This window comes from Heterocephalus glaber, unplaced genomic scaffold, assembly GCF_053883595.1.
Source record: "Heterocephalus glaber isolate CG9 unplaced genomic scaffold, H.glaber_assembly_v1.0 deba00001504, whole genome shotgun sequence".
NCBI classification, from domain to species: Eukaryota; Metazoa; Chordata; class Mammalia; order Rodentia; family Bathyergidae; genus Heterocephalus; species Heterocephalus glaber.
In genome coordinates this window covers 8,541,094-8,553,201 of record NW_028258324.1, presented here as the reverse complement: position 1 = coordinate 8,553,201, position 12,108 = coordinate 8,541,094, and the positions used below count along the sequence as shown (strand labels likewise).

The 12,108-nt window shown below is 36.5% G+C and overlaps 1 protein-coding gene across 2 annotated transcripts in view; it reads right to left on the bottom strand.

Moving 5' to 3' along the window:
* Nucleotides 1-328: 328 nt before the first annotated feature.
* Nucleotides 329-12,108, bottom strand: part of Dnajc13 (DnaJ heat shock protein family (Hsp40) member C13) — a 147,936-nt gene continuing 136,156 nt past the window's right edge. The window contains exons 54-57 of one of the 2 annotated variants that reach the window (XR_015440811.1): nucleotides 11,075-11,218; nucleotides 6,912-7,011; nucleotides 2,120-2,228; nucleotides 329-1,175 (exon numbers count right to left, since the gene is read on the bottom strand). Coding sequence is in view for 1 of the 2 variants with exons in the window: in XM_087186154.1 (XP_087042280.1) it covers nucleotides 1,069-1,175; nucleotides 6,912-7,011; nucleotides 11,075-11,218 (351 nt within the window). In the remaining variant the exon portion in view is untranslated. The remainder of the gene's footprint in view (nucleotides 1,176-2,119; nucleotides 2,229-6,911; nucleotides 7,012-11,074; nucleotides 11,219-12,108) is intronic. The other variant, XM_087186154.1, reaches the window with a different exon arrangement.

Genomic DNA, 12,108 nt, shown 5'->3' with positions numbered 1-12,108 from the left:
TATGTGCTGATATCTAGTATTTGAAATATCCTCTGGTTCTTTAATTTTCTAAAAATAACAGAATGTCACACACATAAAGGTACTAACACCTGACTTATTCATGAATATTATATGGAAAAATAAATAAAATGCCACCTATTTCTGGAAGCTTAGATGTGGTTGAATGTAATACAAGGAATTAGGAATGAACAGATATGCCAATCTAGTTCTCTACATGAAGAGTTGTGAATATGAAGTAAAGTATGTGTTTACTAATGCTACAATACCTGCCTTAGAAATAAAGACAAATGAGGTCTTCAAACGGAAAAATTAAACTAGAACAAATATATCTCATTAACAAACCAGTCAATTCCCTTTATTTTTAAAATTTTATGTACACATGTGAATGATCTGTATAATGTACATTCAATATAGAAAGCTTTATATATTTGATAATGTATAGAACATTTCACAATTACACTAATGTCTTACATAACAGCTTGACAACCAATTTTTTTTTTTTTTGCACAAGCTCCTTTTCATTCAATTTAGTAAAGCCAGTTATACATACCAATGTGTACTGTGAGCTCTCACAGGGTTAATGACTGAGGATACCAGTGACCAGGTATAGGGACAAAAACCTCATAATTATGGATGGTGGGAAGAGGACAGCCCTGAAGACCTGATGCAGAAGACTTTCTAGGGACGAGTGACAGCCCAATTTCTGTAGACTGTAGGTTAAGCCCACAGTCACACTAATTCAAAAAAACATTATAAAAACTAGGAAGAAAGTTTTGTCTTTTTGATTCACAGTTTTGTAAACAGATAAAAAGGAACAAAATGTGCTTACATACATCAAGGAAAAATATTCTTGTGTATACACTTATGTTGATCCACAGAGAGCTTTCTCATAATGTGATACCATTAGAATCATTGACATTTTCCCTAAATAAAAAATATAGTTGTAGAAAAAGGAATAACACTGTCATGAAACCAGGAGAAAGGCAGTAAGAGTTTGCTTCAACGTATCAGCTTGAGGAATGTGGACTCGGCACTGGCACTGGCATTTATAGTCTTTCATGAGTATTTTCAAGTCTGATAGCCAAGGTCACCTGCCTCATGGTCTACAGGAGGTGGCAGGTTAGACATGACTGATGAGGATGTACCTGCAGTAAGGTAGCCAGCAACTCCAGGTCCTGCAAGAGAGAAGGAAAAGACATCTAGAAAGCACAATCACATAAAAACACTGATCTTTACAAAAGGACACAGTCTCTGGTCAGATGCCCTAGCAAAAGAAACTGATAATCAATGAGAATTATCTAAATGTACAAGTGTACCTCAAAGACAGATACATGGCACCATTTTTATAATTTGCCTTTACTATGTGATAAAGTTAAAAATCATTTCAAAATTTATGCTGGACAATAATAACACTGGTGCAAAAATATAGAAAAAATTTTCCTTCTCATATCTGGGAAGTTCAATCTTTGAAAAAAATTCTGGGCAATGAAAGCACTATGTCAAATGATGGGAAAAAAAAAATCAAACAAACTCCCAAAATGAAAAACCCTGCACATTCAACCCATCCAAAAGTCATACATGATGAAATTCTCAAACACTTCAGTTAACATTCAAGTTAAACTATTTTCATTTGGTGCAAAGAAATGCTGTTCTAACAAGTTAACACCAAATGAACAAGGGTTGCTACACCAAGGTCTCTGAGAAAGAAAAGGAAGGTTCTGGACATCCATCTCTCACAGGGCAAAACAAGAATGCTCTGAAAAGAGGTATCAATATTTTAGTATTATATATCTTCTTTGATGCTAACAGTCTCTATTGCATGAATATGCTACACATACACATGCTAGCATTTATCAAGATACATCCTATGTGCATATTAATGGGTTTAGCAGCCCCCTAGTTTAAACACTGCACAGACATTTAATTACATCTCAGAAGCACTGCACAAATTTTAACAAGTAATTGCAAGATAAACTGTAGCATAATACTGCATACTGAGCAATATTTTTAGTTGAAATTGTAGGAAACATGGCAAATGACTACAGGACACTGGAATATCAAAGGGTTAGGACTAGAAAGGCAGGGGAAGCAGCATGCATTTAGCAAAACGATTCTCTACCTGCTTCAGAGAGCTACACAGAAGTTAGCAAGCTGCCTGGCAGAGCGGATCTAAAGCCCACTCCTGAGGTGAAGGGGGCTGCTGCCAGTTAGAAGGGAAGGAGAGACACCTGAAGGGGAAAAAAGAAATATAAGCAGCAAGGGAAGTTGTGAGGAAGTGCAAACAGCAGAGCAGTCTGATGAAGGCTAAGGCATAACAGGACTAATGTAAGACAAAAGGTCATGATTCAGATTTGTCTTGCTTCTCACCTTATGAGCACTTGTACTGTGGATTTCTGAAAAGGCTTGTATAGATACTGTATGTGTGGTTACACTGCCAGAGATGATTCAGCTTGCATGAGTGGTAACAAAAGCCAACCAGAGTACCCAGGTACTTGGAGTTTTGTACTTACAAAACATATAAAAAGGATGTCCCTTTTTAAGGTACCACAGGGGCCTGCACCTATCAACACCACCTTCTACCATGTAAGGCCAGGCCTTACATGGACTACTCAGACAAAAGATTATGAGGTCAACAAACCTGCCCAACAAGGCGGTATATAGCATCAACCTGTTATTTTATGTCCCACCAACCAATCGTTGTCTAAATAATAGGCAGAGAAGAGATTACTACAAAACTACTATATAGGGCTCAAAAAAGATGTAGTCCTTCTGAGTAAAATCTCAAACACTCCAGGTTGGTATGATTCCTGAGCAACTGTGACTGTGGGCTCAATTTAGTTCATACCAAAATGGTAGTTTTTGAGATTAAACCATGAATACTACACATACAAGGTGAACTAATGCTATAATTTTCTAAATGAGTGCTAGGGCACCCTGGGCAAATTAATAGAGGTACTGCTGGGTATTTTAAAATTTGAAACAGCAACACTTGTTCACCACCATAGTCATACAAATAACTACTTTCCAGTTACTGGGTATAACTTCATAAACTTGTAGGTATTTCTTTTGGCCTAGGCTGGATGAAAAATGTTACTGAGACAATAAGGGCATTGTGAACTGAGAAAATTTGAGAACTTCTAGGTTAATATCTAAATCGTGAAAGGATAGGCTTAGAAGGAAGAAATCTAATTCAAACCCTATGATTTGCCTCTTAGGAAAAGCAAATCAATTTTTGTATATTTCTGCAAATGAAGTCTGAAATGTTCACCTGCTGGCCTCTGGTTTCTCCTTGATGACACATCTGGATTCTTGGGGCCAATAGGTACTGCCTGGTCATCAGGATGCGACAAAGTAGTTATGTTCTCCAGAGAAAAGTGGGAAGAAGGAGCAGAGGTGCCAGAGCACATGGAAATATAGTACAAGGATACTGAATTTCAGACGTATGGGAAAAAATGGAAAATTAAAGAATCCCACAAAATGAAATTGGCTACTCTGATGAATTATATTTATGAATAGTTCATCTCCAATTTCAGCTACTAAAAGCATTTTCAATTTGGGGTCCTTTTTCCCCCCTGCTGTTTTTATTGTTGCTACTGATTTCTGAGTGAGGTAATTTGAGGGTTTTCTCTGCTGAAATTATTTCTATAGGGCTCTGAGCTTGCTGGCAAGGTGCTCTTCTAGAATTTAATAAATGGCCAAGTAATTGTGGGCCCTGGATAAGGAGCAGCCACAGTGTAACTACATGACAGGATAAACCCAACTAAAGTACTTTTAAATACGCATTTGTCATAAAACCAAACAATATTCCAGTCTAGAGAACCTATGGAAATAAGCAGTCTCACTGTAATTTATCAACACTTGAGTGACCCTACCTAGGACTTTTGAAATTTTATCTCAAATCTTGAGCATGTGACAAGTAACATTTGCTCAGTGGTCAGCTAAAGCAAAATCATAAAAGCATCTTTGGTCATTCTCATCTTAGTTTGAAGCAGTTATCTTTCCTTTTCTCCCCTATTTCCTAAACAAATTCCACTCAGCTTGCCACATGTACTAAAAAAACACCCCCCCCCAAAAGGGAGGAGGTTCATTTGCAAACTGACAGGAGAGGAAATGGGCACAAACTGTTTTTTGATTAGGAGCGTCACAGGTACATTTTAATTAAAATTCTGATTCAACACAACACTGAAAATATCCTATGGAGTTTTACATAATGGGATTTTACCATTATAAGTACTTGTCCCTTTTTACTAAATTCACAACACATAATACATCAGTGGAAAAGTTCAAACACAAAAGACTTGGCAACCCAAGCAATGAGCTTGTATCAATGCAAGTAGGTATTAACTCAGGAAACAGAGGTAGTCCTTTCAAAAAGGATTGACTAAAGCAGGTAGAAAAATCTTCTATAGCAATGAACATCTCAAAAAAAGAATACCCTATATTTATGATGTGCCAACAACTGGACAGTTGTGAGGGCAACACAGCTCACAGCTAGTTCCAACTGTCCCACGTGGAACTGACTGCAGGCTTCAGCAACAGCTTTCAGAATGACATGGTAACATCAGGTTCTGCCAGGCTGAGGTTTATACCATCTTCCCTTTGGCTGTGCTTAGTTAGAAGCTGATGCCCTTTGAGACTGCCAAAGGAGGTGAATAAATCTGTAAATTTTTTTTTCCCTATCCTCTTTCAATCCCTACAGCTTATCATAGCAGCTTCTTAACATTCAGAAACTACCACAGGGATCCAAGTAAAACGAAAGGCATAGAAAGGAAGCCTGTTACTCCTCTACTCTCATAGTAGTAGGAAATTTGGATGGGTGAGGAGCAAAATAACTAGGAAATTTGAATGGGGTGAGGACCAAAGGAAGGTCAGGTCTCTGAAGATAAATGTCTCTCTCTTCTATAATCTACAGACCTGCTGGCCCAAAGACTGTCAATTAAGTCTAGGACACTTGTAGTTTTTTATTTCAAGTCAATGAATGCTAAATGCAAGGGAGAACAACAACAAAAACATTAGAAAAGGCATTCCTGGAGAGAAATTTATAATCTACACAATACTACTTATTGATCAGCTTCTAAATAAATCTACTCTTAGCTAAGAAAAACAAGACAGATATTTCCAATCACACCATTCTTCTATACAAAGTAATGAATGCAATGCCATGAAATATGGTATATGAACTTCTGGAAACATTGTCAAGAGGTAGTTTTCAGTGTGCCTTGTAAGAACACACTTCTTGCCTGGAAACTATCACTTCATCCCAAATTTGAAAGACAGATGCAGGGCTGAATAAAACCATAGCTTAGGTATTTCTCTACAGAAACCAGGAACAGGAGATGGAAAAGTGAGAAGGAAAATCTGTGGAACTCTCTTTACACACACAGGAACAATGGCCAAAGTATCACATATTTATAAATTCTAGGGCTCTATTCCAACTAATAGTGAAAGAAAAACAGTACTGTAGCAACAAAGTCTAAAAAGAGGGCCAGGGATCATGGCTCAGTGGCTCTGTGCCTGCCTGGCAAGTGCAAGGTCCCGAGTTTGAGTCCCAGTACAGAAAAAGAAAAAAAAAGAAAAAGAAAAAGAAAAAGTCTAAACTGAAAAGCAGATGAAACTTTTTCCAAAGCATTTTTCAATATGCAAGATTCAGTCTTTGTGATTTTATAAATTTCTATATCTATAGTCGGGACTATGAAAAAATTAACACTGATATCAGAAACACCAGATATTAATTTTCTTTCTTTTTTTGAGACAGGGTCTTGCTATGTAGTTCAGGCTGGCCTTGAACTCACTATGTACCCCAGGCTGGCATCAAACTCAAGGCAATCCTCCTGCCTCAGCCTCCCAAGTGCTGGGATTACAGGTGTGTGCCACCATGCCCAGCTAGGTGTTAATTTTTTCCTCTAGATTTATCTAGATCATATATCATTTCTGGCTAGAGGATGTAAGGCTAACATTTTTTTAATATATTACTATTTTAAGCAAATGGCAAGAAATACTTTATATTCTTTTTGTGGGTGTTGATGTTTTTAGAGTACTGGGGATTGAACCCAGGGCGTTTGCACTGAACCACAATCCCAGACCTCCTTTTTTTTGAGACTGAGTCTTGCTAAGTTCCTAAATTGCCCAGGCTGGGCTCAAACTTGTGGATCCTCCTTCCTGAGCTTCCCAGAGTGCTGGGACTATAGGTAAGTGTCACCATGCTCAGCCAAAAACCACCTCATATTCTTAAGGTTCAGTTCAAACTGAAAACTTTTATACCAAACATGTATTTTATCTTTATATAATGTAACAAAGAGTGTGGCTTTGCTCTTAAACAGAAGCCAATATTAAAATTATCTAAAATTATTTTGCAATAATTTGTCAGATGGACAAATGTACTGAGGTCAAATATGTTCAAATATTTTGAACCCTAGTAGTCATCAAACAGCCTTTCATTTATGATGCCCACATATTTCCCCCAGGGGAGGACAAATCTTAAATATTTAGTGAGACTACAGACTAATCAGGAAATTAAGAAAAATATTTTACATATGATTACATGTATCTACAACATCTTTATTAATTTGGCAGAAATGGCATGATGCTACCATGCTTTTGATATTGATTTTCTTAAACAGTATTTCTCCATCGTTTTTACATGATCAAGACAAACATTTTAATAAAGACATGCTCCAAATATAACGTACACCACCATTCAAAACTGAATCAAGTATGTATTTCAGTTAATACACATTCATGCTGTCCAAGGCTACAAACAGGTCTACTATATACTCACAGCACCTGCAAGAAAGGTCAGCCAGAAGCCTAGGAAAATACTCTGAATTCTATTTTATGTCTATTCAGGACAAAAGTAAAGTCAAAGTGGCTTCTACGAGGTGCCTTAGGATGAACAATTAGGTATAACTTACCTGTGAGGTATCCTGCTGTTTGTGAGTCAGAAATGAACAAATCATGTTTCTGATCTTTGAAGGCACTCCAGACTGAAGAACGAGATAGGATTTCATTCACCTAGGAAGTAAAACAACCTCTATTAGAGGTTTATGAACTCAAGAGAATGATGCACAGCACACTTGAGGAAAAAAATGAATATAGACAGCATTAGAGTATCATATGCAAAATGGGTAAATGATGCTCTGTGAAATATATACATATCAGTACGCATACTAAGATGAAAGACAGCACTGTGTATTCCAACACCTACAGCTTATCATAGCTGCTTCTCACATTCAGTAGCTATCATGGGGATTCAAGTAGAAGGAATGGCATAGAAAATGAGAGATATCTCTGTGACACAAGTAAACATGTTTAGGAAATACCAACACAGAGGATGCATTTTCCAAATGAACATTCAGTTTAAATAATTTTTGAGCACCTTTTATCTAGTAAGCACAGTGAACACAATGACAGTCTCTTGACTTTGAAGTTACAAGGAAAGCTCAGGGAGTCTAGTAAGGTAGTGCTACAAAATTTACTGGTAAGCATTACAGATGTACATGGGGACCATGTGAGTCCAAGGGATGCAGCTGCCCAACCTTGGAAAGAAGCAAAAATAGGAGTGGTTAGTTGTGAAGGTGGTAGAAGCAGTCCTATTCTGGAATGTATTGTATTTCTCTGCTTCATTCCTTTGAGACTGGAAGGAGGGTGTCAGGGTTACCCTGCTAATTTCACTACCAGGAGTCCTCAGGCAGAAAAAGAGGAGAACTAACTGCCTGCAAATGGTACACAAAAGCGCCCTTGCTTAGTGTTCATAGCAATCCCTCCTAAAACAAACAAACAAACAAACACCCTGAAATACTTTAAAAAGGGCTGAAGGGGAGGGGAATGGGGAAAAAAAAGAATCAAGATATATTATGTACAGGTACACATTCCCTATGATGAATATTATCATTATGTGTAACAAAAGTGTACCAATAAAATTAATTTTAAAAATAAATCATTTAAAAGGATTAAAATAAGAATATCTACTGGGAACTAGATTTAATAGTTTAACCCTCCTATCTTCTGCTTTTAACACATTACAATGACTATACATGACATTTATATCTCTAAAACTGTTTATATTCAATAAATAGCAAAGTATAGTATATATATATGTGTGTGTGTGTGTGCTATCAGTGGTATTTAAAAAAAAAATCTTTTGGTCTTTCTCCATATCTGACTGTTGTAATACTGGCTTCATTAATCAGGAAACCTAAGAGCATGTGAAGACTCTAAAAAAGAAATTTTTTGTGTGGTATGTTAAATAAACATATATAATAATGTGTTACATAATAATAATATGTTAAACAAAGCACTATCTTTAGTCTGACCACTTCCTTAGAGCAAAAAAACCTAGGAAGTGGTCTCAGCGATGACTATGCCAGTCTCTGCACACTTCCCAGAGGAGACTGATGTTCAGATTTTTTTCAGCAAATAACACGACTACAGTGGAACCAGAATGCACTCTGCTGTGCCATCTCTGACTGTAAAGGACAGCTTCCTTGTCTGGGCTGATCAAGTCCTTTCACAGTAAATCGAACTAATTAGAGCTACCCTCAGCCACGGCCCTGGAACGTGAAGCAGCACTTGTGGCAAGTGACACAGATCACCAAGATAAACTGAGTGGTAGCTGGAGGCTTGGAGAGGTGGGCTCAACAGTATAGAGAGGCCGAATAGAGGCTGATCAAATGTGTTATGAGCATACAAGCATTAGAGATTATAATTAGAAATAAAGCTGGAAAATGTAAAAAAAAAAAACAAAACCTTTAAAAAACATACTAGTTAATGATTACAGCAACATATGCTGCATATGTTGCATTTAAATGCATTCAAATGATTGCATTTTAAATGATTCACTTTTTTTTTTTTTTGGTACCGGGGATCGAACTCAGGTCCTTGCACTTGTGGGGCAGGCGGTGGAACCACTGAGCTAAATCCCCGGCCCACATTTTAAATGATTCAAATGTTGATACTGATAGACATGACAATGCTATTGAAATGCTTATTTTCTTGAAACATACAATCCTAGTGGATTTACTAAAGGAAAGCTTTAGCTGCAGCAAATTTAAACCTATAAAAGACTATTAGGACTTTTAACTTTTGAACCCTACTGCTAAAAAGAGCCATTGAAAAGACCTTCAGAAGATTGCTGTTCAGAAGTTCAATTATTAAATTATCTAAGTGGAGGAGCAAATGCTTTGCCTATCAGTCTACATATTAAGTTATGCTCAATGATAATACAAGTATTATTAGAGCACCTGGAAGGTTTCTGGGAGTGGAGAGTGTTAATGGAAATGTGTAAACTGGATTGTCCACAAAATCAAATTACTAAAATACTAAACGCAAAATGAGAAATTGTCACAGAAAGCAGAGAAAAAGGAAAAGAAACTGAGATAAGAAAATGGGAGAAAAAGAGACCTACACACAAGGTCTATCCAGAAGAAGCAATCAATGTGTAAGAGGAATGCCTGAAACAGAGGACAAAGCAAATGATGGTGAAACAAGGAATTAATTGAAGAAAGCTGTACAAAGTAGGCCTATAAATGGAACAGGCTCATCAGGTAGCTTTAAAATTTAACGAAAAGAAAGCAACACCGAAGTGTTATAAGTACCCAGACGGAGAATGCAAGTTACATATAAAGGGGCGAAAGGCAGGCTGACTCAAGATTTTTCCTTTGCAATTCTAAATGCCAGAAGATAATACAACAGTATCTACAGAGTTTTGAAGGAAAATGACTTTGAGGCAAGAATTATATATCCTCTAAGTAATTATTTCTGTATGAAGGGAACTGGAGGACACATTCTCAGATTATCTAGGGGTTAAGAACCTTCTCTGACAAATTTGCTGAATGGTTTACTATAGCCAACAGAGAACATGAATTAAAAATAAAGAGTAGGTAAGCATTAAAAGTAGTTAAACAGCCTGAAGTCTAAAATTGTTACATATAAGGTAATAAAACTGCAAAAACAGATTTGTAAGGCAGATCTAAAATTTTCAGTTTAAGTAGTTTTAAACTGTCAAAGAGCATACCAAACATTCAGTGTATTGGGCAGATACATATTGTTTTATTTTTTGCCATGTAGTATTATAAAGACAAATGTTAAGTAATCCTTCAGTTAAAAAAATAAATGCAGCAAAAAAAAAAAAAAAAGAAAGAAAATATTAGTAGGTGGAAACAAATCAAATATTTATAAATGGCTGAATGGATAAACAAAGTATTATATATATACACAATGAAATATTATTTAGACATAAAAAGGAATGAAACATTGATACATGCTACAAAATGAATGGAACTTAAGAAACATGTTAAGTGAGAGAAGTCAGGTATAAAAAGTCATCTACAGTATGATTCCATTTATGTGAAATACTCAGAATAGGAAAATACAGAGAACAGTTTAGTGGTTGCCAGGGGTTGGGGGGCAAGAGACAGTGAGAGTAAATGCATAGGAGGGATGATGGGGTAATGAAAACATTTTGAAAGTAGATAAAGGTGGTATTTGTACAACACTGCTAATATGTGCTAAGTGCCAGTTAATTACTCAGCATAAAATAAATTTATGCTATGTAAAGTTCACTTCAATAAAAAGAAAAGACCATTAGTAGACAAGGCATACACTATACTGAAGGAAGAACTCAGAGGCAACAGGTCTGAGGTTAACATATGCATGTAGCTGAAACACATTAATACATTTCTAAGTCATAAAAGAAAAAGGAAACCAACACTTTACAAATACTAACTATGGAGAAGAAAACTAAAATGAAACAGTCTTTTAAAATAGCACATGAGATGGTTAATGAATGTGGTTAACACTACCCATCAGTAACTCTTAGAACTTCAAGTTAATCTTAACCAGTAATACGTGCTGAATATTGTTCCACACTCATAAATTTCAACATTTTTCCGAAAATCCACAACATTCCATGACTATCCAGAAAAAGAATCCTCCTGACTCTGTAGAGTATGCAGTTTGTGCTTTTCTGTCAGTTATAAGGCAGCTATACACACATTCATCCTTGGTCTTCAGTTCAAGTTGCAGTCAACAGAATCACACTTCACTATAATCAGCAGATTGCCTCTTGCAGACTCACCTGTTCTCCATACTGCAGGCTTCGAGTCATAGCCTTGAGAGCTTTCACAATCTGAGCCTTAGTGGCAGCTGGGCTATCCAGAGTTTCGAGGCCTATGCCTTCAAGTAATTTTAAGAGGTATGGAACCAAATCTGCTTTCAGGGCCTAGAAGCAATATTAAACATATATAACCATATTGAAAAGATTGTAAACTATTCACTAAAGGTACAATTTCACTCCCAGGACTATACCTGGAAGAAGAGCAATCTACTTTCACAGTATTTTAATGCCAGATAGATTTTTGTTTAAACATCTAATGATAATGAAATTCCTATTTAATGAGACTGTTCTGTGCCATCATCTGTTCTAAATGCTATACATCAATTATTTTACTAGTCCCAGTACCTATTAGGGACTATTACTATTACAAATGGAATAATTAACGTCGAGAGGGAAGAAACATGTTCACAAGCAGAGAGGTGGGCAGTAATGGAATCTGGATCTAGATCTAAGAAAGTCAGAACCTGAGCTTTTAGGTAGTATACTGAGCTACCTGTTCAGGAGCCATACTACATAGGCAACATCTCTGAAATACCTGAATATTTTTCCACGTTGTGCTAAAATATCAGCTGTTTATAGTCATCAATCTTTTCATATAAACCTAATGAAACCTGGCATGACACAATTTTCACTGGAATTCAAAGGAAAGAGATGAAAGTAACTGACAGTGAATGTGAGGTACTCTGTGAGGTACTCATAACTTTTACAGATAAGGAATGTGGGCATTGCAAGGTTAAATATCATGCCTGAGGTCAGAGAGACATCAGGTGGTATACTAGAACTCATGTTCTTTTCAATCAAAAGTTTGAACCTCAGAGCATCTACTACCTTTGAGATGGATCTAATACTTTGGCCTGTTTAAATGAGGGAGAGTAAGGTGAGGGGAGGATAGCAGGAAAAGGGGTCAGGAAATAGGAGGTCCAGATCATAAAGATGTAGATTCTTGTCTTCGGGCTAAAAATTTCAGACATCATTTTGCTATCTGGCAGGTTAAT